The sequence below is a fragment of the Tupaia chinensis genome, unplaced genomic scaffold (assembly GCF_000334495.1).
Source record: "Tupaia chinensis unplaced genomic scaffold, TupChi_1.0 Scaffold000217_1, whole genome shotgun sequence".
Lineage (NCBI taxonomy): Eukaryota > Metazoa > Chordata > Mammalia > Scandentia > Tupaiidae > Tupaia > Tupaia belangeri.
The window spans coordinates 4,561,387-4,589,279 of NW_006159692.1; the positions used below are offsets into that span (position 1 = coordinate 4,561,387).

A 27,893-nucleotide genomic window follows, 5' to 3' on the forward strand; every position below is an offset into this window, starting at 1 on the left:
GGAGTGGGGGGGGCGCGAGCCCCTCCGGTGGCGCGGCGCGCCCCCCAGCCCTTAACTCTTTTTTGGCAGTCATTCACCCTGTTAGGCTTACCACGCATCCCTGGTCCACATTTGTGGGCTGTGGTTTTTACAGTAATTGGCTTGTCGTAGCTCTTGCAGGGTTATTCTGGTGTGCTCCATTGGTGGCTACCCAGTGGGAACTTTGTACTCTTGCTTTTGTTTAAGTGTTTCACTGCTGTTCTACTGAGCGCCTCCCCCTGCCCTGTGTAAAGCAATTAGAGAAAATCTCTCTAAGGGACAGGCTCTGTGTCTGGCCAGGTTGGCCCTGAGCCCCCAATCCTCCTGAAATTGCTCGTGTTATAGACACGCTATCGTGCCATGCTGTGATGCTGACCTTTCCAGGAGGCCTGTGTAGCCCGTTTTTCCTGCCTGCCTGGCATTTATTGTCTATACCAGGGTTGTTCAGTGCAGTCCAGAGTGTCTTAAGAATCACTCAAGAGTCTAGGTGACATGTTTTTGCCAGAGGACACAAAAAGAGAGAAAGCATGCCCCCTCCCTGCCATGGGCTCAGTCATGCCACGATCCTTTTCTTCCATCTCTCCATCTCTCAGAGTTTGGGGCACACATGCAGACGTCTGGCATAGTTTTCAAGTCTCCATAGCTGAGGCTTAAGAAATGTATTTATTTATTTATTTATTTATTTATTGAAATGTATGTATGTATTGTTATTTGACCAGCAAGAGAGAGAGTGTGTGTGTGTGTGTGTGTGTGTGTGTGTGTGTGAGAGAGAGAGAGAGAGAGAGAGAAAGAAAGAAAGAAAGAAAGAAAGAAAGAAAGTAAGTAAGTAAGTAAGTTGCCAGGTCCGGGACTCAAACTGCAGTCAGCCATGTGAGAGTCCAGTACCATTACCCACCACACCAGCTGCGGTCCCTCTATGTATGTACTTTACTATTAGCCATTTTTAATGCACAAGTGGGGGACAAAATGCTCATAAATGCTGCACAGTTTCACAAAACTCACTGCAGGGAGAAAAGTGACCGAGCTGGATCGGTAGTTTCCTACGATCTAGATGAATGCTTTCCTGGGGGAGGTGGACCTCTGATGGCTGCTGGAGGGGGTTTCATTCCTGGAAGGGACATGCTTATAAGTGTACCTCAAGCATGGTAAAGTCCAATTGGTAAACCCATGGATGTTCTTATGCCAGATGGCTTAGCCATAATGCCTGCAGGGGGGTTGCTCTGCCTACAGGTGGGAGTGGAGTCCCCCATCCTGGTGCGTACTACGTTGGGGCTCTAGAGATGCTGGCAGTAGCAGCAATAGCAGCTAGAGTGTCTCTGCCCTGTGGAGTCATTCCTCAGACAGAGCCTGCCAACGCCAGGGCCTCCTGCAGCTCCAGCAAGTGGTACCCGAGCAATGCCAGTATCGTTGGGAGGTGGCCCTTCCACAGTCATGGACACCAGGTTCTCGCCCGCAGCTACACCAGACCCAAAACCTGCGCTTCACGCTCTGGCTGCTTCGCATTCTTTGGCTTGATCTTCTGAACTCATCACAGTCACAGCGGATCGAATTCATGTGCTTTTCAAAAGCCTTGAAGGTGCCAATGAAGACTCAGCCGTCTTGCGGGGTACACCGCATTCTGTAGTCAGTGTGCTGCAGTGTCTTGCTGCTCTTGGCCACAGTCACGATTACTGTTCTACCAAGTCCAACATCCACAGTAAATTTTCGGGATTCTTGGGACCAGCAGTTGGCGTAATGGCTATGTTGCTGGATTCCCATATGGTCGACTGTGGTTCAAGTCCTGGACACGGTGACTTAAACTCACGCCAGGCGTGTGTGTGTGTGTGTGTGTGTGTGTGTGAGTGTGACCAAGATCCCGAGAGGAGAATGGAGGAGAAGGGATTGCTGCATGGCCATACCTCCTGGGAGGTGATTTCTTGCTTTCTGTCTCTCTGTCGTTCTGGCAAGTGCACATGCCCTATAGCAAAAATCTCTCTCAAAAAAAAAAAGGAAAATATTTCGGGATCCTTAAGGCCTGGAGGAAGGCTATGATAAAGGGATGATGCAGGTTCTCCTAGAAACAATGCAAGCGGGGCAGCAGCTTCAGCAGACAGAGCCTCGGTGTTTTAATACTGCTTTCACAGCCTCTTGGTGTCTCAGCTAAGAATGCCTGTCTTAGTTCTGCCTTGAAATCCACAGCAGTTACGTGCTGCTGAGAACGTCTTGGGTGCGCTGACATTCTTCCACTTCTGGCACGTGCAGTTCTGTGGTGTGTCTCAGGTGTCAGCGATCCTTGCTTGCTCCTTCATTGCTGGCCACCCCACTGTGCACAGCACTGCACCCCACCTCTGAGATTTGTACCGGAGCTGGCCTTGGGGACCTGGCTCCCTGTGCTCCGTGGCTAACCACCGTGCCACAGGGCTCATCTAGGTAATTTTTATGGACATTGACTGTAACTATTTTGCATTTGTTTTCATAGTGTCTAGTCACTCTTGACTAAATCTCATCTTTCCAATAGGCTGTGAATTCCTTGAAGGGAGAAATTTATGTTAATTGTATCAAGTTTACCACTTATTTTTTCCCCCTTTTCAATCATTTCCACTTAATTTGTAGGTAAACTGCTTGTCGACATCTCTGCTACTCACTTGCTTTACTCACACGGTGTTCCACCTAGTGGTCATAGAGGGTACTTTCCATTCCCCAAGGTGAGCTGTGTTCCTCCGAGAAGACCTGGAATGCAGTTATAGGGAGGCTAACAGAGGAGGGAACAGTGAAGTTTTCATTTTGATCTTTAAATTTTTTCCATAGGGCACATGTGCTCTCTAGAGACACATGGGGGTAGGAGAAAGAAATCACCCCTAAGGGGATGGCCATGCTACCGTCCTTTCTCCTCATCTCCTCTCTTGGGGCTTTTGGCACACATACACACTTTTCTTGCTTGTTTCCCGAGCCGCCGTGTCTATGAGGAGAAATAAGCATTTTAGCAATAGGGTAGTAAACTACCGTAAGCGATACAGAGGAAAGTCTGCTGTCTGTGCAGGGCTGGGAAAGGCTTTATGAGAATAGGTCGTTTCATGGCAGAGGTGATGTGCTGTGAAGGCAGCGGCCACGGTGCCCGCTCTCAGGGCGGAAGATGCACAGAGAGCGTGGGCTCTGGAGCCAGACTGCCTGTGCTCACATCTGCTCCGTGAGAGCTGTGCGGTCGTGGGTGTTACTGAGGCTTGCTTTCCCAACTATCAGTGCTGTTCTCTTCTCCAACAGGAAGTCTAAGGACACCATCGACAAAACAGCTTTTCACAGTAAACACTTCTGTGCGGATTCCCATGACTTATCACAGACACTCAGACATTTTAATCAAGAAGGTACAAAATTGGTTGAAGAGTCCATAAAACATTGTGAAAAACTCAATGTTGACCTGGAAAAAACATGTCGAGAGACTGAACGAAGATGTGAGTCTCTGAACTCAAGCATGGTCTGTTTCTCAGAGCAGTGGGTATCCTGCCTAAACAAAGGAGAAGAGGAACTGCAGAGCTTCCTGGAGGTAATAACCTTGTGACTGGGATCTGCTTTGAGGAGGATAGTGATAATCAGGAAACTATCAGTCCTAGGCTAAGAGTTGATATCAAGGGACCAGCAGATAGTGTAATAGTTATGTTGCTGGACTCCCACGTAGTCTGCTAAGGATCGAGTTCTGAACCAGGCAGCTTAAAACTCAAACTGGGCTTGTGTGCATGCATGCCCAAAATTCCAAGAGGAGAATGGAAGAGAAGGGACTGCAGCATGACTGTCCCCAATGAGGTGACTTTCTCTTTCTTTTTCTATTTCTCTCTGGCAAGTGCACACCCCTCTGGGAAATTTTGAAAAAAAGAAGAATGTGCCTTTTCACTCTGAAAAGTGTCCCAATTTGGATCATCAGTTCCATAGTCACCCATCTAAGACATACCAACCAAATCGCTTAATGAATTCTGGTTCTAGCAAACCAATTGCGAAAAGCATTTGAGATAGCTGCTGAAATTTGGACACTTGACCATAACTTTGTTGGGAAGGAATCGGCGTTTTAAGTATATGTTCTTTTCCTGTTTTAGCTTTTGCTATAGCATATATGTGCCAGCTACAGACAGCTAGGGAGAGTGAGAAATCACCCCACCAGACGGGATGGTTTTCCATTCTCCTCTTGGGATTTCAGGCATAACCTCCACACATACCGGCATGGTTTTCTTTTCTTTTTTCCTTTTTTTTGGTGAAGTTTTTACTATAGGGTATGTGTGCTCGCCAGAATGATAGAGAGACAGAAAGCAAGAAATCACTCCCTAGGGGGAATGGCCACGCCACAATCCCTTCTCCTCCATTCTCCTCTCGGGATCCTGGGCACGCACAGACACACATCTGGCGAGAGTTTAAACCACCGGGTCTGGGGCTCTAACCATGGTCGACTACATGGGAGTCCAGTGACATAGCCATCACGCCATCTGCTGGTCCTGCCGGTGTGTTTTTCAAGCTGCTAGGTCTAGGACTTGACCATGAAGTCAGCCATATGAGATGTAGCCGCCTTAACCTCCACACCACCTCTGGCCCACAACGTTAAAATTTTTCACGAAACGACAGTCTTAAAATGCTCTTAACTGTTGGAGAGACATGCAGTAATAAATGGACAAAGACGATTTGCTTCAGAAATAATCCTGTGTTTGAGGAGACCAATCATTTTCTTTTTGTACCCCAGGTACTGGTAAATGTTGAGGCTGGGTGGTGGGTACCAGGAGCTTAAATTTGCTGCTCTCCTAATTTTAAATGTGTTTTAAGACTTTTATTGTGGAAATTTTAGAAGTAAGGGACAGTGATATTTTGGATAAAGCATTGTGACTTCAATGTCGGTAATGAAAGCGTATTTGCATTACTTACAGGTTGTACACCAGTGCTGTGAGTCTTCGAGTTCAGAGCTCACTGGAAAGTTAAGTGAGCACAAAGCAGCCAATGAGAACCAGCGCACTGCTTTTATTGACCAGATAAATGCTGATGATGAAAAATTGATGGCACAAAATCTAGAGCTTAATGAAACTATAAAAATCGGCTCGACTAAGCTGAATTGCTTTCTGCAGCAAGATCTGAAACTGGACGTCCCAACAGGTACTTTAAAAGGAAAATACGATTTGTAAGTGTTGTGATGTCGAACTCAACTTGACACGGTGTCAGGTGTTCAGAAAAACCAGGTTCTGCCATGGCCTGATGGGAATTAAGCAGCTCATGGCAATCGGCTCAGATATGGAAATTGGAATCCCAAATAGTTCTGATTAAGCATTAGTTGTCCTTAAATGGGGGCTATGAACTGTTACAAATTTGGGCATCATGAATCAGAATTTCACAAATATTCAGGGAACTGGCTTTTTTATGATAAGACATGTTAAAAGAACAAAAATAAAGTTGACAGACCACACATGTGAATACCTAAAGTACTGGAGGGGTGTAACTGGCAAAATCCGGCTTAATGCAAAGATCACCACATTGTACACTTGGTTATGTGTCTCTGTCATCTTTTTCATGGACTCACCATTTTGGGTAATCAGATATGGCAAAGATCAGTGTAGGCTATGGTGATTCCAGGAGAGCTGCCTGGAAGAAGGTGTAACAAGCTGATTTACACAGGACCAGTAAGTAAGTTCTTCACTGGTTTGTTGTGATAGTTGAATACCTTGTAAGTTCACTAGAAATTGAATTGTGCACTAAAATTAGTCAATCTTATGATATATAAATTATATCTTAAAGTTGTTATTTTCTTGTCAGCATTTATATTGTAAAGGAGATGGTGCTAAACTATATTAGCTTATTTCTTTTCTAAAAGACCTATAAGATTTCTTGTTCGATTCTCAGTGATATTAAGATGTAAATGTTAAGTGAAAAGCCATGTGCTTTTGTGAATTATGGGAGCGTGAGTTCATTACAAAGAAATAATAACTGTTTATTGCTTAACTAGTAGGGCTGGCAGGTGGCGTGGTGGTTAGATCACTGAACACCCACATGGCCAACTGTGGTTTGAGTCCTGGGCCTGGCAGCTTACTTTTTCACTTTCCCTTTCCCTTTGTCTGTGGTCAAAATTTTAAAATTATAATAACAAAATAAATAAATGAATCTAAAAAGAATACATCACCACCAACACCACATTTACAGTGAGTGGTTATTCCTACCGAAGTATTCACGTTACGAAAATGTATTTTTGGTGCAGCAGTGCTGCTGTTTCTTAGAACATTGTGAAATTCTTCTGGAGCCTATAACATAGTTTTTGACCTCAGTTATGGAGAACATAGTAGGATGAATCTTGAAAATAGTCAAGTCTATTTAAGATCAGTTGTGCAATTGGAAAATGTTATTAGTTGCAAGCAATATATGGCCGATAAGTAACAAGACCAATTCTCATGTATGGCATTCATTCTGTTTGTGGAAGATAAGACTCCCTTGAAAGTATGCATTTTTTTTTATAAAATCCTATTTATATCTCATAGTACGATTTTCCTCAAATATCAAATGTCTCCTAAAGGTACGACACCAGAGAGGAAAAGCTATTCATACCCATCGACACTGGTGAGAACCGAACCACGCCAGCAGCTCCTCGACCAGCTGAAAAGGAGACAGCCTGAGCTCTTAATGATGCTCAACTGTCCAGAAAACAAACAGGACACCAGCCAGGTAACCTGACAGCATCCTCATTTTAGAACTCGCTCACAGCTGTCAATGGGGCCAATGCCCTGTGAGACATTTCACCCTCCTCCTGCCCACCCCTGCCTCTCATTAACGATGGTTACCTGATCTTTAAACCCATTTCTTTTAATCTGGCCCATTTTTAAATTACTAGGTTAGAAGATAATAATAATAGCTATTGTGTTTATGTGCCAGGCACTGTACTCGGCTCTTTACATATACGTTAACTGTCTTCTTTCAGTAACTCTGTAAGGTAGATGCCAGTACTATCCTCATTTTCTAATTTAGGGCACTAAGAATTCCTTTATGCCAGATTTCACAATGGAATTGCATTTCTAACCTAGACAACCAAACTTGCAATGTGCTCTTAACTGTATTAATTATAGAAAAGTTAGGAAATTACAAAGTAACAAAGGAAAATAAGGAACAAAACTATAACCCAAGTATTACTACTTTTTTAAGAGAGTTTTTTAAAAGAATTATTTAATTCCATTTGTTATTATTATTATTATTTTGTTTTAATTTGACCAGAGACAGAGAGAAAGGAAAAGTGAGAAGCAAGCCACCAGGTCCAGGACTTGAACTGTGGTCAACCATGTGGGAATCCAGTGCCTTTAACCACCACGTCACCTGCTGGCCCCTTAAGAGAGATTTTTGCTATAGGGCACTGAGCTGGCCAGAGACACAGAGAGAGAAAAGGCAAAAAATCACCCACCAGGCGGATGGCCTCCCTGATATTCCCTCTCTTTCATTTTCCTCTCATGATTCTGGGCACATGTGCATATGCACCCAGCTTGAGTTCCAAGCCATTGGATCCAGGACTAGAACCACAGTCCACCATCAGGGAGTCCAACATTTTAACCATTACACTCCCTCTTGGCCCTTGAACTGACTACTTTTAACATACTGGTGTAGGAACTCTGTATATAAAAATATATTAGGGATTATTTTGGGGGGACCAGCAGATGGCCTAATGGCTACATTGCTAGTCGGCCACAGTTCAAGTCCCGGACCACGCCAGGCGCATGTGCATGCATGCCCAAGATCCCGAGAAGAGAGTGGAGGAGAAGGGATTGCGGCGTGGCCATCACCCCCTGGGGGATGATTTCTCACTTTCTCTCTGTCTCTGTCTGTCTTTCTGGCAAGCGCCTGTTCCCCATAGCAAAATCCTCTCCAAAAAAAAATTTTCATACATACATACATAAATAAATAAATACACACACACACACACACACATATATGTATGTATGTATATATATAAATATATATATATATTTATATTTATATATATATATATATTAGGAGTTTATTTCAATATTTGGTAGACTTTTTACTAATTAGGTTGAGGTTTAGCTTTTATATAATGGGCATTGTGTTATATTCCAAGAAGAAAACTGCCTCTACTTTCTTGATTTTTTTAAACTTTGTTTTTAGGTTCTTGCTTAGGATATGTGTGCTCACCGGAGAGGTGGTGGGAGGCAAAGTGAGAAGTCGCCTCTCCAGGAGGGACGGCCATCCCACAGTCCTCTCTGCTCCATGCTCCTCCCGGGACTTTGGGCACACGCACATAGGAGCCTGGTGGTTTTCTAGATGATTTTTCAGTCCTTGGACTTAATCATTCATTCAGCTTCTTATTTTAGGATATGGATGAAGATAGTGTCCTGGAACCCTGCATTGAAGAAGCTCCAAGTCTAAAGACCCCTGTAGACGCCGATGTGGATTGTCCGTCGAGTGGCGGCGTCCCGTTTTTCCAGGTACCTGGCTCTGTCCTTCAGATAGCCCTCCACACCTGACCGAGTCACTCACAGTTCAGAGTAAGGGCATTGCTCGGGTGAGCAGAACAACAAAGCATTCGACTAGACTGGATATTCAGCCCATGATCCTTACCGGCACATTTATGGTATTCAGTGATACACGGTCATTTCTCTCTTCACTCTGCCTTTGACACGGAAGTCCTGGAGCCCACCTCTGCCTATACAGGTTTTGAAAGCTAAGGGATTTAAGGGCTTGAGAGACTGAAGGCCTCTTGAGTTACAGAAGTGATTTCTCCTGCCAGAGGCTGGGTTCTTGTTACCGTCTCCTGAGCCCCTGGCCTGCTCTGACCTGCGCAGCTAAATTCTGCAACCTCTCCTGCCCACCTTTTCATGCTGTTGGTAGCAAGGCATTATAAACTACCTCGTGTCTCTCCCTCTGGGAGATGCGTGTTTACAGAGCGTGCGAAGAATTTCCTTATGAAGGACGTTGACTTCCACGTTGTGTAGGTGAACTGCTGCTTCTGACGTGTGTGCCCTTACCTGTTTCTAATAGATTTCCCTCAAGGTGCAAGATTTTTTTTTTTTTTTTTTTTTTTTAAGAGGTTTTTGCTATAGGGCGTGTGCGTTCATCAGAAAGACAGAGACAGAAAGACAGAAAGTGAGAAATCACCCCCCAGGGGGGATGGCCACGGTGTAATCCCTTCTCTCCCTATTCTCCTCTTGGGATCTTGGGCACACACGCACACACGCTTGGTGTGAGTTTAAGCCACTGGGTCCAGGACTCGAACCACAGTCGACTACATGGGAGTTCAGCAACAGCCATTACACTAACTGCTGGTCCCAAGGCTGCAAGATTCTTCACCTCTGCTTTAAACTGCTTCAGGTCCTAGCTCAGATCCTCTTAAGTGCCTTTCTGTCTCAGGGCAATTTCCCCCCAAATTCTTTTACCCTTTGGTTTATTGCTCAAGAGAACTATAAATATTTCTTTCAGTTTTTCATCCTTTTCTGTCTTACAAAGTTAAGAAAGAGGGAAAGATAAGAAACTTAGTAACCATTTCATCTCTGGTCAGAAATTTTCAGTATTGCTATGTGGTGTTTTGAAGGCTAAGTTAGAGACTCGGCTATGGCAGGGAAGTCCCTGTTATAGCAGAAAGGTTTTGGGATGGAGATTGCCATCCTCAGCTGGAGGCGAGCATCTTAGTCCCTTTTCTTCTGCTATAACAGAACACTATAGACCGAGTAATTTATAAGGAAGCAGAATTAATAGATTGATTTATTAATTTATTTTTAAAGAATTGTTTAACTTTATTTATTTATTTATTTTTGACCAGAAAGGGACAGAGTGAGACAGAGGGTGGGGAGTGAGAAAGCAAGCTGCCAGATCTGGGACTCGAACCACGGTCAGCCATGTGGGAAGTCCAGCGCCATTAATCACTATGCTACCTGCTAGCCCCATTATTTATTATTTTTTAGAAGATTTTCGCTGTAGGGTGTGTGTGCTTCCCAGAGAGACAGAGAGGGACAGTCCCTTCTCCTCCATTCTCCTCTTGGGATTTTGGGCACGCACACATGTGCCTGGCATGAGTTCCCAGTCTCTGGATCCAAGATTTGACCCACTGTCGACTGTGGTAGTCCAGCGACAGAACCATTTCAGCATCTGCTGGTTCCAGAAGCAAAATTTATCCCTTACAGTCTGGAGGATGCTTCTGGCATAAGCTTGGCATCTGGCGAAGGCCTTCTTATTGCACAGTAACACGGTGTAAGGGCAAGGGAATATGTGAGACAGAACAAGATGGGGGCTGAACTTAACCTTTTACCAGGGCCCACTCCCACGAGAGCAGCATGAATCCATTCAGGAGGGTTTCTAATCACCTCTTACATGCCCCACCTCCAGTACCATTCCACTGGCAATTAAATTTTGACTTCAGTTATAGCAGGGACCACAACTAAACTGCAGCATTTAAACCATAGCATTCGGGGTCTGGCTGATGGCGTGGTAGTTGAGGGTGCTGGACTCCAGCATGGCTGACCATGGTTTGAATCCTGGATCTGGCCTGGCAGCTGGCTTTCTCACTACCCCCCCAAACTCTGTCCCTGTCCAGTCAGATTTATTTATTTATTTAAATATACATATACATATAAAAAAGAATTCTAAAACAAAAACCACCGCATTCTATCCTGGCCCCCAAAAAGCGCATGTCCTTCTCACAATGCAAATTACTATCCCAATATTCCCCAAAGTCTTGTTCCATGATCAACTCAAAATTACAAAGTCTAGTCTCATCTAAATTAGATTTGTGTGTAACTCAAAACACTGTTTATCCGAGGCAAACGCCTCTCTCCCTGTGAGCCTGTGAAATCAATGCAAATGCTGTGGTCAGACAGGTACGGGATAGATGGTCTCATTCCGAAAGGGAAAAATAGGCCAGAGAAAAGGAGCAACATGCTAGGTTAAGTCTAAATAGTGAAACACCAAGTCTTAAAACTGGAGGGTAATCTCCCTTGATTCCACATCCTACATCCTGGGCATGCTGAGGGCTTTGGGCCCCTAGAATATTGTTTGGCCTATCCCCGGTGGCCTTTAGGCTCTAGGTCCACGCATCAGTTTCGTGGGCTGGAGCCTTATTCCTGCAGCTCTCCTAAACTGGAGTTTTATGTCGGTGGCCCTATGCTTCTGGGGTCTCAGGAAAATCACTCTCATGGTTTTCCACTAGGTGTTGCCCAGTTGGGACGCTGGCAGGTCTGCCCCTGCAGGAGTTTCCTGCCTGGCCAGGCTATCTGCAGCCTCCTCTGAAGTCCAGCTGGAGGTCACCATGCCTTCTGGTGCTTGCGTTCTGGGATCCTGTGGGATTGGCACCGCCTGGACTCCCGAGGATGACTGGTACCCCAGAGTGGCAGGTGGAGCTGCAGCCAGGGCAGCCTACGGCGCTGTGTCAGAGTGCAGGGAGCAGAGACCCGAGGTGACTTGGATGGTGCCCTAGGCTGTGGGGGAAGGGCCGCCTGTAAGATCGTGGAATTATCTTTCTGGTAAAGTTTTGATGAATAGCTCTTTGCTCCCTTCTATCCATCGTAATTTCTCCAGCCAGTGGTCACGTGGCCACACCTTTAGTAGTCTCTCACACTTTTCACTCTACATAGGCAGGTCGCGGATATTTTCAAATTTTTCCACTTTTCTTCCCTTTTAGTTATAAATTCCATCTTTAAGTCATTGCTTTATTATTGTGTCTCACTGTACTCTGGTTAAAAGTAGCCACATGGCAGCCTAAGTTTTGCTGCCTAGATTTTTCTGACATGTGTCCCAGTTCAGTGCTCTCAAGTTCTGTGCTCCACAAAGCCTCAGGCATGGGCCCAGTGCTGCCAAGGTCTTCGTCACTTGGTAACAAGGTTAGCCTTTACTCCAGCTTCCAACAGCGCCTTCCTCACTTCTGACCAAGACCTCATCAGAATGGCCTTTGCTTTCCTTATTCTCCCGGCACTCAGATCCTTCCACTTCCATAATCTCTAACCAGACTCGGATTTGCTCTACAGCTTCCTGTGGGAGCCTCACCAGAACTGCACGTCATGCTCTGCTCACGGCAATACAGGCTTCTCACCTGCTCCTTCCACCTCATCCAGCCTCTGCTCATCACCCAGGGCTGTTGCTGCCTCCACGTTGTCAGGATTTTATGATACTCAAAGCCCTACCTCTGAATTTTGGCCGAGAAAATCACACTATAGCATCTAAAAATGATTTTTTTCCCTAATAGTCTGATGTGGGGAGTTTCTTTGGGTTTAAAACTTTAAAAGTTGATTTATGATTTGTCTCAGCATTGATGACTAAGTCTACAATAAATGCCACTAGTCTCTTAAAGTTCTCTATGTGTAAATAGGAAGACTCCAATGAAATATAATTACCAAATGAGGAAGAAGTTTTTTTGTTTTTGTTTTTGGAGAGATTTTTGCTATAGGGCTTGTGTGCATACCAGAGTGACAAAGAAACAGAAAGGGAGAAATCACCCCCAGGGGGCATGGCCAAGCCACAGTCTGTCCCTTCTCTGATCTCCTCCTGGGATCTTGGACACATATGCACATGTGCCCCGTGTGAGTTTGAAGCCACCAGGTCTGGGACTCAAGCCACAGTTGGCCATATGGGAGTCCAGCAACCTAACTGCTATGCCATAAGTTAGTTTTTAAAACATAAGTTTTTTAAAAATAAGATAGGATTTTAAAAAGAAGATAACCAAAAATGTTTTAAGGTTGTCCATTTACTGTCTCGTCTGTTTAAAATCTAATTGGCTTGGTGCTAGCAGGTGGAATGGTGGTTACGGTGCTGGGCTCCCACATGGTTGAGTGTAGTTCCAGTCGCAGACCCAGCAGTTTGGAAATCATGCCAGGTGCATATGTATGCATGCCCAAAATCCTGAGAAGAGAGGGTATAAGAGAAGGGATTTTGGCGTGGCCATCACTTCTTGAGAGGTGATTTCTCACTTTCCCTCTCTGGCAAGTGCACACACCCTAGGACAAAAACCTTAAAAAAAAGGAAAAGGAGGAAAAAAAAAAAGATGCTTTTTCTTTAACACATGATAGCAAGTTTTTGTTTTTCTGGAACAGGATTTCTAAACAGCAGCACTGTTAAGGATTTACGGATAATTTTTTGTTCTTGTGGATGGTACAGTTTAGCAGCATCCCTGCCTTCTACTCTCTAGCACCCCCTAGTGGTAACAACCAGAAATGTCTCTAAACATTGTCACATGTCCTCTGGGGGGCCAAAGGACTCCATGCTGAGAATCACTACCCTACAGTAAAATCTGGAATTATTTCTTAGAAAATAATGCAGAAAAGTAACATGTTTTCCATCCCATTCTCCATTAGTGGTGAAATAAGGAAGACATTCATTCATCTCTACTTGCCAAAAAAATTATTGGCTCAAATTTCTGCTGAACTTTTCATACACTTAAGTTTTCTTGCCTATAACCCAGAGAACTTTGAAAATAGAATGTAACTAATGTGTATCAAATGTAACTTTACATTAATTTAATTTCTCCTCTTAAATCCACAGCATAAAAAATCACGTGGGAAAGACAAAGAAAACAGAGCCATTAACCCAGAGGAGAAGACTAAAGTGGAGGACACTACAGAGCACACAGTTACGAAGAGCAGATTACCTCTGCGAGCCCAGATAAATCTTTAGTTAGCTTGAGAGTCAGGGATTTTATTTTTAAGAAAAATTAAAAGTAAAACCCTGAAACTCCAAAATTCAAGCCCTTGTGTACAGATTTAAAAATCGTAGACAGTATCAAGGCAGTACTGTAAATTTAGTTGGACTGAATTTCTAGCCATTTTTCTGACATCCCTGTAGTGCATTGGGTATTCAGTTGCGTTTTATTTGGGATTTGCTTGCATAAATATATCTTTTTAGCCTTTTATATATAAAAGAACTCTTTTATAACAAATGAAAGCCATTTTTCTTATATATTATTACAATGCATAAATAGGAGCTGCCCTGTTCTAGGCCTGAACTTATGTAGGTACATGTCACCTGCACCTGGCCTTGGAAAGGACCATGTCATTTCTCTCCTTGCTGTGACTCGAGTCTGTATTTCTTACTCCTCCCCAGACTTTCCTACTTTGTCCTCTCTAGATCACTTTTCCCCTTTTTGTCACCAAACCGTTCATAGAGCTACAGGAAGAGATCCTTTCTTATGAGCTAGCCAGACTTTTACCGTACTATCTTAATGCTTTCCATCCTCACTATCTGAATTCTATCTTTTGGTTATAGCCAAAAAAAAAAAAACTATTAATAAACATGACCGTATAAATTTCTCTTCTTTCAATACTTTGAATTTGTTTCCCCCCCAGATGTGAATTTTTTTTATGAGGCCTACACTTAGCTCCTACAGAATTCACAAAAAGCCAACTTCTGCAGAACATAAATTGGTGTCACGGGAGAACTGCCTGGATCCCTGCGTAATGGCGCTTAACGGTGCGGGGCTGCTGCGGCCCCACTCTAAGGCCTGTGTCTGCGAGAGGGTCACAGTGATTGAAGGAGTTTTTGGAGACTACCAATTAGATTGTAATTTATATTCCTTTGTTTACCTGATAAAACTTGTTTGTTTGTATATAATAAAATACATAAAATATGTATATGTGTTTTTCTTTATTGCAATCTGAACCCCTACAAGGGCCCTGGCATGTGTGGTCTGGCAACCATATTCGAGAGCCCTTAGAAAGAAGAGGTGTGAAGAATATGTTTCATGCCTACAGGGAGTTTACCATATAGATTTTAGAGAGATTTGGCTTTGATAGTTAATTAAGTAAAACCAAACTCTATTGCAAAATTAGAAAGATGTCACTACACGGGACCAGCAGGTGGTATAGTGGTTAAGGCACTGGACACTCCCACATGGCCGACCATGGTTCAAGTCCTGTACCTGGTGGCTTCTCTCTCTCTCTCTCGTCAAGTTCAAATAAAATGAATGAATAAAGAAAAATAATTTGGGGACTAGCAGTTAGCGTAATGGCTATGTTGCTGGACTCCCACGTAGTCGACCGCGATTCATGTCCCGGACCCGGTGGCTTAAAACTCATGCCGGGCATGTGTGCGTGCGTGCCCAAGATCCCGACAGGAGAATATAGGAGAAGGGATTGCGGTGTGGCCATCCCCCCTGGGGGATGATTTCTTGCTTTCTGTCTCTGTCTGTCTGGCGAGTGCACGCGCCCTATAGCAAAAACCTCTCAAAATAATTCTAAAAAAGTCACTTCAAGAAATTAAATTTACCTTGCAGAAGTATTATCTTAATAAAGATAATAGATATAATTTCTCTGCAAAATTGGATTATCTTCGGTCAATCCATGATTAATAAATTTGATTTGCACATTGACTTGCTTGCCCTATAATTTCTTATCTGGCATGGGTGTGTTTACAGATATACAAAATGCATTCAAATTCCCAAAGTAAACTGCACAGATAGTACCAAGGGTGTAGGTCATCTGATACGCTCCAAGGCCTGTACCTTCGGGGTACAATTTGTGACACACACCAACCCTCATGCAGTCTGAAGCCCAGCTTTCAGTTATCTCATGACTGTTTTAAAGTTACTTGAGATTGCTAATGGAGCCGCCAGATAGAATCAAAAACAAACCTCCAGAAAATTTTATTTCCCTATTTTTTTTAAAAAGATTTTTGCTATAGGGCATGCACTCTTGCTGGAGGGACAGACAGCAAGAAATCACCCCCAAGAGGAGGATGGCCATGCCACAATCCTTTTTCCATTCTCGGGATTTGGGGCACAAAAGCACACACACCCAGCGTGAGTTTCAAGCTTCCTGGTCTGACTTGAACTGTGGTTGATCATGTGAGAGTCCAGAATGAAACCATTATGCCATCTGCTGGTCCCCCCAACAAATTTTAATGTCCAAAGCCATAAATTAGTTCTACACTTTCATATATAATTTCAGGAACTCAAAAAATAACCGAAAGTAGCATCAGCAGGGGCCGACAGGTGGCATAGTGGTTAAGGGCACTGGACTCCCACATGGCTGACAGCGGTTCGAGTCTCAGACCTGATGGCTTGCTTTCCTACTCTGTCCACCCCCTCACTCTGTACCTCTGTGGTTAAATGAATAAAGTTGATAAAACAATTCTTTTAAAAAGCATCGGCAGGAAATGGCTCTGTTCTTCAGCGACATTGAAGAATTAAGTAAAACCATTCAGAAACAACTCTGTCAGAGCATTGGAGAACAAGTTTACAGCTAACAAGCATATACTGAATCAAGATAAAGGCCATCTCAAACCAGTAGGGAGGCGTTGCAGTGTTACTCGCCTTTCTTGGCTCAACATGGGATCCTGATCCCTGCTTCCTAGAGAGGAGAGAAACTCTCTTCTTAGAATATTGTGTTTATTATAAACTGTCTGGAGTAATCTCACACAGAGCACTTGCCTTTGCTTTGTCTAACTCAAAACTCAGTGGTGGAAAAGTGGCTGGCCTTTCTAGAAGATACTGTAAACAAATGAAGAACTCACTACCTACCCAGGGCAAGAAGCCCCAGCAGCTGTAAAGAAAGGAGCGTCCACCTTTCGACAAAAGCCTCAAGCATGCAAAGAAGCAAAGTATGGCTGATTTACAGATGAAAGCACCAGCTATCTCAGAGGATGTCCAGACCCTGGACTTAGCGGCAAAAAGTTTCCCTCAGCTTCCTGAAACATGCTCAAAGAGCTAAAGGAATCCAAGAGGCAGCGTCTCATCAAATAGGATATGTCCATAAGGACATGGAAAAGAAACCACGCAAGTTAGGAGCTGAAAAGTACAGTAACAAAAGGGGGGGAATGAAATGGTTCCCACAGCGGATATGAGCAGGGAGTGGACAGGATGGGACGCTAAAGCTAGGTCACTCGGAATGATCCAATCTGAGGAGCAGGAGAACAGGAAGGAAAACGAGCAGAGCTTAAGAGGCCTGTGACTACACCACACATACCAACATCTCCCAAACAGGAGTTCCAGAAGGAGAAGAGAGAGAAAAAGGGAGTACGAAGAAGTTTTGAAAGAAACGGGTTCAAGTTTTGTTAAAACACTTGAAATGGGATCCACAGGTGGGGTATAGGTTAAGGCACTGGCCTTCCACGTGGCTGACCGCAGTTCGCGTACTGAACCTGGCAGCTTGCTTTCTCACTTTCTCTCTGAGGTCAAATTAAAATAATAATAAAATAATTCTTAAAAAATTAATACCAGTTGAATATGCCTGTCAAACAAGATTGTGGAACTCAAAACAAAGTAGACTTAGGAAAGATCCACACCAAGGTGCAATCCTGGAGTTTCCCCTTTATCCACAGGATCCGAGGCCCTCAGTGGGTGACTTCTTCAGGCCTGAGGCCTGTATACACCTTATTTGTATACATACATACAAGCTATGATAAAGTTAAATTCACAAGTTAATTAATAAATGAACAAAACAGCTATGATAAAGTTAAATTCACAAGTTAATTGATAAATGAATAAAACCAATATTACAAGGTGCCAGTATTGCTACTCTTAAGCTTTGGGCCGTTTTTAAGTAAAATAGGGTTTTTTTGAACACAAGCTGTGTAATCCCACGACAATGTGATAACAGGCCAATGAGGGTAACGTGTGCACAGCGGGTACACCGGACAGAGACATGATTCTCGTCGGGTGGGACAGAGCAGGGTGGGAGATGTCATCACTCTACTCAAAACGGCACACAATTTAAAAAGTACTGCTCATTTCTGGAATTTTCCACTTAATATTTTCGAACTCCAGGGGACTGCGAGTAACCTAAACTGCATTAAAGGAAACCAAAGATAAGAGGAGACTACTGTATAATCAAACTACGAAACTGAAGACAGAATCTTGAAATGTTCATTAAAGCCACAGTGAGATGCCCCTTTATATCCAGGAGGATGGCCCAGACAAGTAATATAGAAAATAGCGTGTCGGCGAGGATGTTGGGAATCGTACCCTTGTACATTGCAGGTGGCAGTGTAAAATGTGAAGCCACTGTGGCTCCTAAAAAGGTTAAACGATTTCCATATGACCCAGCATTTGCATGCCTAGATGTCTTCCTAAGAGAAATAACATGCATCCACACAAAAATGTGTACACAGGGACCTGCAGGTGGCGTGGTGGTTAAGGCATGGACTCCCACATGGCCGACCGTGCTTTGAGTCCTGGACCTGGTGGCCAGCTTTCTCACTTTCCCTCTCTTTCTCTCTGTCTGTCTCTCTCTGGTGAGCACTCATGCCCTCTAACAAACTAAAAAATAAATTTATTTAAAAAAATGTGTACACAAATGCTCATAGTGCTACTGTTCATAATGACCAAAGAATATAAATAACCCAAGTGTCCGTCAATGTATCAATGGATAAAATACAGATACACACATGGTGGGCTACTCAGCCATAAAAATACAGTATTGAGATGTTGCTGTTTATGAACCTCAGACACTGCTGAGTAAAAGAAGTCAGACACGAGCTCACATGTATAATTCCACTTTTATCCAGAATGGATAAATTCATAGAAACAGCTGACTGGTGGTTACTTAGGCTGGGGTGAGAGAGGAAATGGGGAATGACTGTGGTTCGAGTCCTGGACCTGTCAGCGTAAATCTCACTGACGGCACGTGTGCATGCGTGCCCAAAATCCCAAGAGAATGGAGGAGAAGGGATTGTAGCATGGCCATCCCCCCGTGGAGGGATGTTTCTCGCTTTCTGTCTCTCTGTCTCTCTCTGTGTCTCTGGCAAGTGCAAGTGCCCTATAGCAAAAATCCCTCTCTTAAAAAAAAAAAAAAAAAAGTAAGCAGAAGAAAAGAGATTGTTTTTATAAGAACAAGCTGCTGACAGCTAAAATTGGCAATAGAGAGTTTGGAAGCAGAGACTGAAATGATAGCTCCGAAGTACGGAGGCAATGTTACTGGAAATGCTGCAGTAAGGTCTTCTGAAAACTCACTCCACCGTAAAAATGAGAATATTGAGACTGGGGCTGGCAGCTGGTGTGGACTATGTTGGAACTGAGATGAGGTCCCTGTGGGTCAGGAGGGCGACTTTCTGTAGGTTGACTTGTGGGGTCTCTACTGTGACCCCACCTTTCTAGGAGGTGGACCCCAGCTCTCAGCAACCACCACACCCTCCATGGTGCTTCTTGCCCGCCTCTCTCTGAACTTTGCTCTCGCTCTGACACCAGCGGACTGGAGGGGTGAAGATCTCGCGGTTGGTTTCTTTGTGGATCTGGCACCGTAACATTGGTTCCTTTCATTTTCTCATAATACTGGGTTGTCGGAAAAGTCCTAAGTATTTTCCTGTTTTTCTACGCAAAAATGCATCACAACTTTCCTGATAACCCAATAGAATCGGGAGTGCTCCTTGAAGCTAAGAATGGGGGATTATGTCCTCAAAAAATCTCAGATCACTCCATGAAAATGGAAAAATCAGGGCCGGAATCTGGACTGGCTTTAACATTTTCCTTCAAACATTTGGGTCCTTAGCAACAAAGTCTCTCTTCCTCTCCTTTCCGGGTGGTGATAGAAGGGCAAACAGCTGGTGAAAAAATGCAAATGAGCAGATTGGTGTGCTCAAAGTTCTAGACAGCATGAGTCCTGGCCCGTCATTTCTGGTACTTTCTCAAGGGCTGCTGCCTAGGAGTTCGGAGGCATATCCTCAGAATCAGAGTCCACGTAAAAATCTCACTTCTGATATTGTAAACGTTGTTAAAATTATCACGGAACCCTGGTGATTTCCCTATGACATCCTTTGATCATTAAATAAAGGCCTGGGGCCAGCAGGTAGCATGGTGGTTAAGGTGCTGAACTCCCACATGGTTGACCACAGTTCGAGTACCAGACCTTGTGGTTGGCTTTCTCACTTTCCCTCTCTCTCTGATTAAATGCACACACTCTGTAACAAATTTAAAAAAGAGAGAGACAAGGGAACCAGCAGTTAGCATAATGGCTATGTTGCTGGACTCCCACATAGTCTACCGCAGCTCGCGTCCCAGATCCCGTGGCTTAGAACTCACGCCGGGAGCGTGTGCATGCGTGCCCAAGGTCCTGAGAGGAGAGTGGAGGAGAAGGGATTGCAGCGTGACCATCCCCCCTGGGGAGTGATTTCTCGCTTTCTGTCTCTATGTCTCTCTCTGTCTGGCGAGCGGCGCCCTATAGCAAAAACCTCTCAAAAAAAAAAAAAAAAAGAGAGAGAGACAAATAAAGTTAAATAATTTTTTAAAAAGGAAAAACTTGTTTTAAAAAATTACTTTATTTAACTTGATTGATAAGATTGATTGATTGATTGATTTAAATTTGACCAGAGAGGGACAGAGTGAGAGAGGGAAAGTGAGAAAGCAAGCCACCAGGTCCAGGACATGAACCACGGCTGGCCATGTGGGAGTCCAGCGCCCTTAACCACCACCATGCCACCTGCCAGCCCCCAGAAAGATTTTTTGTAAAAAAAAGAAGCCTGCATAGTAGCTTTATTGAGACATCATTTGCCCATTTGAGATGTTTTTCTCTGGGATAGTCACTAACTTGTGTAACCATAGCCATAACTTTTAGGATGTTTGTATCACTCCCCTGAAAATCCTTGTGCTCCTTAGCTGTCACCCTTCCTTTACCCACCCCTCCCCTAGCCCTGGGCGCCCACTGGTCTACTCTGTCTCTGCAGACTGTGTGTTCTGCGCATTTTACATGCGTTGACTCACAGTCTGTGGCCCTCTGTGTCCGCCTTCTTTGAACATGGTTTTCGAGTTTGTTCGTGTTGTAGCATATATCACGACTCCATTCCTTTTTGTTAGCGAATAATATTCCATTGTACGGGGTCTCTCACATTTTACTTATCTATTTAGCACTTGACGGACATTTGGGTTGTCTCCAATTTGGGGCTATTAAGAATACTTCTGTGAACATTTCTGAGCAAGGTTTTGTGTGGATATAGGTTTTCATTTCCTGGCTATCCACCTGGAACTGCTGGGTCATGTGGTAACTTTTTGTTTAATCTTTTCAGGAACTGCCAGATCTTTACCTAAAAAACTGCTTCCTCTTACATGGCCGTCAGCCTGAGGGTCCCAAATCTCCACACCCTCATCTCACCAACACGTGTGTGTGTGTGTGTGTTAATTATTACAGCTATTCCAGTGGGTGCGAAGTGGTATCTCATTATGGTTTTGATTCGCATTTCCCTGAAGACTATTATGTTGAGAACCTGCTCATGGGCTTATCTGCCATTTGTACATCATCTTTGGATAAACGTCTATTCAGCTCTTTTGCTCATTCGCAATACTGGATGCTGGTGCTGGCAGGTTGCATGGTGGTTATGGCACCGGACTCCCATATGGCTAACCATGTTTTATGTCCCTGACCTGATGGCTTACTTTCTTACTTTCCTTCTCTCTCCATCTTTCTCTGATCAGATTTTAAAAATAATAATGATTAATAAAATAAAATTAATTCTTAAAAAAATGGACACTTTGAGTTGTTCGTTTTTTTTTCAACTATTCTTTTTCCTTTATTCATATTAGAGCCCATACATGAAGTAGAGAGAGCGAAAGATGAAGAGGATCTGGTCACCTCACGATCCTCTTCCTCCAGGCCTCCAGCTCCAGTCAGATCTGGGGCACTCACATGTGTCCCTGACAGGGGGCTTGAACTGTGGTCAGTTGTCGTAAGGGATCCAGTTTCTCTCAAGTAGCACTTTACTATAGCAGCCAGCCCCTTTGTCACTTTTTAAATTGAGCAACTTGCAACAGCAGATGGCATAGAGGTTAGCTGCTGGACTCTCACATGGCCAACCGCAGTTTGAGTCCCAGACTTGGGGGCTTGAAAATCATACCAGGCATGTGTGCATGTGTGCCCAAGATCCTGGGAGGAGAACAGAAGAGAAGGGATTGCAGCATGACCGTCCCCCAGGGGGAGATTTCTCACTTTCCCTCTCACCGTCTCTTTCTACAGCAAGTGCATGCGCCCTAAGGCAGAAACCACTAAAATAAATAAATAAATAAAGAGCAGCTAAATATCATATGCTCTCCCTAATGCTCCGTGGTCAGTGAAGCCTCCCCCATCACAGTGCATGTACCACACACTGGCACGTAAAACATGGACAGAGAACACTGTTGACGTGATGTCACGGTGACAATGCCCACATATCTCAGGACTGCCTGTTCATGACAGAATCGAGGCATTTTTATCTCATCAGACTGACACTTTGTAAGTTAGTAAGACACTAACCAATTAATTTTATTTTGTAAAGTATGAATTATAATTAAGTACTGATATATGCTTTAATATATAATTTAGTCATCCTAATAGTTGAAGGTAATACAACTTTTAGTGTAAGTACTAATAAAATCAAGTTGTTACAATAAAACCCATGGATGCTTTCAAGCTATAGCTAATTAGGAATGTTACCTCTCCATACATTTAATTATTGAAAAGAATTTGCAAGTTTACCTAAGTTCTTACTAGATAAATTAGAAGTGAGAACCACCTTCTCTTCTTACAGAATTTGGTCTCTTGCACAATAGCAATGACTAAAATAAATGGTGCCAAATTTTTGGAGGGAGTCTTGTTTAATTCAGAATATAATTAAAATCTCATGTAGCTTTATTGGTTTTAGTATCCAGCAGAGAAAAAATATTGAAACTCCAAGAGATTTTGAATTAAATAGCTACAACAGTTTTGTTTTATTAGTTCTGACTGTGTGAAAAAAAAAAAAATCATAAGGACAACTTTGGAAAAATCTAACTCTTAGACCCCCAAATGACTTTTAAAACAATAAAACGAACTATAAAATCTACACAAGTCATATTAAAAATTATGTAGTTCAATAAATGTGACATTCACAAATGTGGTTGTAATTTTTTTTTTAACTCCAGTGAAGTGAATGTGGATCTGACGACTGGATTTGGAAAAGGCAGTGTTACAAAGCTTACCAGAAGTAAGTGCTTCAATTAGCTGGCCAGGGTTATGTCGCTGACCTGGAATGTTCTGCTGATTCCTTTTAAGCCACTTCCCAGGGTCTATGGCTAGATCAAAGAAAGGGATGCTACCTCCTTTATTAGCGATGGTTTAATAATCCTGTATTATGATTTCCTTAGCATTTAAGAAAGTTTGCTAGAAGGCACGGGCACTCACTGGACAGACACAGAGAGAGGTAAGGTGAGAAACCACTTCCAAAAGGGATGGTCTTGCCGCAACCCCTTCTCCATGTTTCCTTTCAGGGTTTTGGAGGCACGCACACACGTGTGCGCATGCGCCTGCCGTGGTTTTCAAGCCCCTAGGCCCGGAACTCCACCTGCACAGCCAGCCATGTGGGATCCAGTGCCTTAACCACTATGCCATTGGCTGGTCCTCCCTAGCATTTTAATATTCATTCTTGGAAGGTGTATAGGTTTAGATTTTTTTTTTAAGCTGGTGGTTGACTCATATACAGAATAAATTAGTACTACCAACCCATACTATTTTTAAAATTTATTTATTTTATGAGAGACACAAAACACAGAAAGAGAAACACTGCCATCCACTCAGCCTTGGCCAGGGTGCCCACGTGCCTAGCACACTCAGGGAGGTCATCAAACATGAGCCCGGAACCTTTCCAGGTGGGTCGGCTTTGCAGAGCCCCGAGTTTCAACACTGTGCCACTGTCTGGTCCCTCAACCCATACAACTCTTTTCTTTTCTTCTTTTCTTTTCTTTTCTTTTCTTTTCTTTTCTTCTTTTCTCTTCTTTTTAAGGTTTTTGCCATAAGGTGCGTGCACTCACTGGAGAGGAAAGAGACAGAGATACAGAGAGGGAAAGTGAGAAATCACTCCCCAGGGGTATGGCCATGCTGCAATCCCTTCTCCTCCCTTCTCTTCTCTGGTTTCTGGACACACACATGTGTGTCTGGCGTGATTTTCAAACCACCAGATCCAGGACCTGAACCGTGGCCAACCATAAGGTGCTGGGAGTCCAGCGCCTTAACCACCATGCCGCCTACTGGCCCCCAACCCTATGGAGAAGGAAAGCTGCCTGGTAAAGGCATTCAATGAACTGGCTTAAGCATCTTAGTTACCTGCAAGGTGAAGAGGCAGCAAAAAGGAAAAAAACAAAGATGAAGGAGAAACATTTTGTGAGAAACATAGTATCACAATGATCTGCCTCGTTCACTGAGGTCCCACCTTTGAAGACCTGAACGTAACCTTCAAAGGCAAGTTTGCACATCATACGGCAAATGTCCTCTTTGTCCCCCAAAACCTGTCACTGTCTTTGGAGGGCAGAAGAGCATGCCAACGGCTCCACCAGGCCATGCAATGAGAATGGTGATGGGAGGAGCTGACACGCTCAGAGCTGAGCCGCAGAGGGGCCGGCGATTCCCCAGCAGCCCTCAATGGACAGTTCCAGGGCGAGGCACTATCTAGAACTATATGCAGATGTAACAAGTAATCCACAAAAATTTCACCTCTTTATTATAAAAAATGAAATAGCAGGGCTGGCAGATGGTGCGATAGTTAAGGACACTGGACTGTGGTTCAAGTCTCGGACCTGGTGGCTTACTTTCTCACTTTCCCTCTCTCTCTCTCTCTCACTCTGTCTCTTTCTGGTCAAATTAAAATAAATGAATTAACTTAATAAAATTAAGTAAGTCTTAAAAAATGAGATAGCACTTTCATTTTTAATGGATAAAATCATATTTAATGTTTCCAGCTTTTATACTGAGAAATGTCAACCTACAGAGAAGTGGAAGCTGAAACTATAGTACAACGAACAGCCATGTACTCTTCATCCAAATTCAGCAATTAATAATTTTCTCTATTTGGCTTATCTCCCTATTTTTATTTATTTATTTATTTAGAGAGATTTTCACTATAGGTTGCGTGCGCTTGCCAGAAAGACAAAGAGAGACAGAGAGACAGAAAGCGAGAAATCACCCCCTGGGGGGATGGCCATGCCGTAATCCCTTCTCCTCCATTCTCCTCTTGGGATCCTGGCCATGCACGCACACGCACCAGGTGTGTCTAAGCCACCGGGTCTAGGACTCGAACCACAGTCGACTACATGGGAGTCCAGCGACATAGCCATTAGGCCAACTGCTAGTCCCCTCCCTATTTTTATTTTTAAGGTGTGTGGTGGTTTAGATAAAGTCTTGCTGTGTTGTGATCCTCCTGTTTCAGCATCCTGAGTAGCTGGGACAACAGGCATTGCTATCTCCATCTTCATGTACTAAAGTGTATACCTATGTACATAAAATGGCAGTGTGCATATGTACATGTGTGTGCATCATGTATGTATACCAAGCTATTTAAAAGTAAGCTCCAGATAGCATGACCCCTAAAAACTTGCACTCGTTGGGGCCAGCAAGTGGCATAGTGGTTAAGGTGCCGGATTCCCACATGGTCGACCATGGTTCCAGTCCCAGACCTGATAGCTTGCAAATCATGCCAGGCATGTGTGTGTGCATGCCCAAAGTCCCAGGAGAAGAATGGGAGAGAAGAAAGTGTGGCATGGCCATTCCCCCGGGGGTGATTTCTCACTTTCCCTCCGTCTCTCTCTGTATCTCTCCTGTGAGCACATGCACCCTAGTGCAAAAACCTTAAAAACAGAACAAAACGAAAAAGAGTTGTGTATACATCTCCCAAGAACATGGACATCACTGATGTAACTCATAATACCAGTATCATTCCGAAGACAGTAACGATGCTATCTAGCATACAATTCATATTTGGTGTGCCTCGATAATTCCCCCAAAATGCCTTTCGTAGTTTCGGAATGTGTGCGTACATACGTGAATGTGTACTGTTATCTTCCACAGGGTTTTACTACGTTGCAATCTTCCTGCTTCTGCCTCCCCAGTGACTGGAACGACAAGCATGTGCCACTGTGCCAGGCTTTCTAGGATGGCCTGGGAATGGAATCTGGGCCTGCCATGTGGCCTTGGCTTGCGGAGCAGCAGGACCAGCTCCTGCCACTGCACCTGGGCCACTCATTAAAAAAAAAAAAAAAAAAATCAGAATCCAGTCTGATTGGGATGATGCTATGAGACCTTGTGAAAACGCTCATCCTCAAATGTTGCACCTATGGACCGTAATTCCTTCTTGAATAAGTTAGTGCATCTTCTGATTTCATTAACGTTCCTACACTTGGTAGCTGGCATTCATTCTTCCAGCTCTCCTGCCCACAACCCTTCTCTCGCTCTGTGAGTATTGGAGGCATGAACTGCTACATTCAATGTGTTATAATGTATTTTTGAAGCTTAAATCACCCCGAATTTGGCTAATGGGAGCCCCTTCAAGGTAGTTCCTGGTTTCTTTCCATTGTTTCTGGCATAAAATATCTTTGGCCTCACCTTGTCAAGTGTCTGGCCCTACAGCGAGTCAGTCACTTCTTCAAGGACTTGCTAGTAACAGGAATAGGTCACGCATCCACACGGTTCAGGTTTCCAAATATCCAAAAGGCATGGTCTCCAGCCCCCCCCCCCTTCCTAGGTAGCCCATGCTATCCCTTTTTTGTTAGCCTTCCAGTTAGCTTACATAACAGAGCAAACACACGATATTCGTACCTCCCCCAGTTTTTAATTCAAATGATAGCGTATTACACTCCCTGAGTCTGTCTGCTGCACTTACAGCTCTTGTCCATCATTCCGGTCCTGAAAGATACTTGTAACTGTACCCCAGAGAGATTAGGAAACTTCAGGTCAAGTCCTAGATGGTTCAGGTGAGAAAAACTTCCTAACAGTGACTTGACCAAAGCGGCATTACCATTCACACGCTGTTCTTAGACCTGGACAGTTCCTCCCTCTCACCCTGGGTTCGCTGATTCCCACTTTGAAACATCAGTGCCTTGGGGAAGGTTTTTCCCTGCCAAAGGCCCCCAGCTAGGTGATGTCCCCTTGTGACAAGGTTTCAGGTCATTTCGTACGTCGTCTTTCTAGCACATACAGGTCGCTGTATTACGTTTGTTTCCTGCCTTGGTGAGGGCGGGGACTCCGTCTGTCTTGCTCAGGGCTGGCATAGCCGCTCAACATACATGTGCAAAGTGAAGCTCGAACCCAGGGCCGGCCAGCTCCCAGCGCACGCCTCCCCCTGCTGCGGTCCCGCTGGAGTTGGAGAAACTGCTACAAGATGTGAATTAAAAAACCTCAATTGAAAAAGCTGCGAAGTCTTTCCATTTCCACGATTAACGGAGAACCTTAGCCGAAACAGCTCACCGCGAGGTGTGACGACCGCAGGAGGGCGTCAATCAACAAAATGCCCCCTTGCCCCGGAGGTGAGCGCAGCCACACTGAGCCGAGGCCACACGGGCCAGCGCCACAGCTTCAATAGAAAACACGTGCAAAACCAGGGAGCCGGCTGCGTGCAGCTGTGATCCCCCAGACCCCAGGGCCGGTGGAGGGGCGACGTGGAGTTGCCCCCACTGGACCAAAGAAATCTGCGTAGCCTCTCGGTGCCCCAAGGCTCGGCCCGCCCTTGATTCCTGCGCGTTAAGGTTCCTGCCAGCATCCCCAAGGAAGCGGTCGAGTCCGCAGTCCCCAAATGAATCGGGCTGGAGCAGTCACAAGTCCGGAGTACCCGAAGTCTCGTCGTCCGTATCCTGCTGGGCGCCGCTAAGGGCCACGGATGGTCCTCTGGAGCAGCTCTAGGAGCTCGGGTCACCGTCCCACTGTGTGCTGGGAAGCGCCCGCACGAGCAGCTGCGGTCCACGGTTGCTGGGGGAGGGCACCGGCCAGGGAGTGCTGTCAGAGGCCTGCGAAGCGCGCCTGCCCGCGGCCGGAGTCCCGCTGCTCCCCGCCCGGCCTTGACAGTGTCCTCGAGCTTCTGCAGAGCTGCCACCCGGCCGGGGCGAGGTCCTGAGTCCGCGCTCCAGACAGCTGCTTTCCTCGCGCCTCCCCCGACGGACGCCGGGCTTGCTTCGAGGGCGCCGTGGTCGGGGGGCCTGGAACTCCGAGAGGCGACGGCGGCGGCTGTGGCGGGGCTCCGGGGCGCTGGGGGAGTCCCTGGAG

At 44.6% G+C, this 27,893-nt stretch overlaps 1 protein-coding gene and 1 pseudogene across 1 annotated transcript in view; one reads left to right on the top strand and one right to left on the bottom strand.

Moving 5' to 3' along the window:
* Window positions 1-14,515, top strand: part of KIF11 (kinesin family member 11) — a 63,082-nt gene extending 48,567 nt beyond the window's left edge. The window contains exons 18-22 of the mRNA XM_006147638.3: window positions 3,259-3,538; window positions 4,899-5,121; window positions 6,527-6,675; window positions 8,328-8,441; window positions 13,480-14,515. Of these exons, the coding sequence (XP_006147700.1) occupies window positions 3,259-3,538; window positions 4,899-5,121; window positions 6,527-6,675; window positions 8,328-8,441; window positions 13,480-13,611 (898 nt within the window). The 3' untranslated portion in view covers window positions 13,612-14,515. The remainder of the gene's footprint in view (window positions 1-3,258; window positions 3,539-4,898; window positions 5,122-6,526; window positions 6,676-8,327; window positions 8,442-13,479) is intronic.
* Window positions 1,059-2,423, bottom strand: LOC114007696 (small nuclear ribonucleoprotein-associated protein N pseudogene; annotated as a pseudogene).
* Window positions 14,516-27,893: the final 13,378 nt, after the last annotated feature.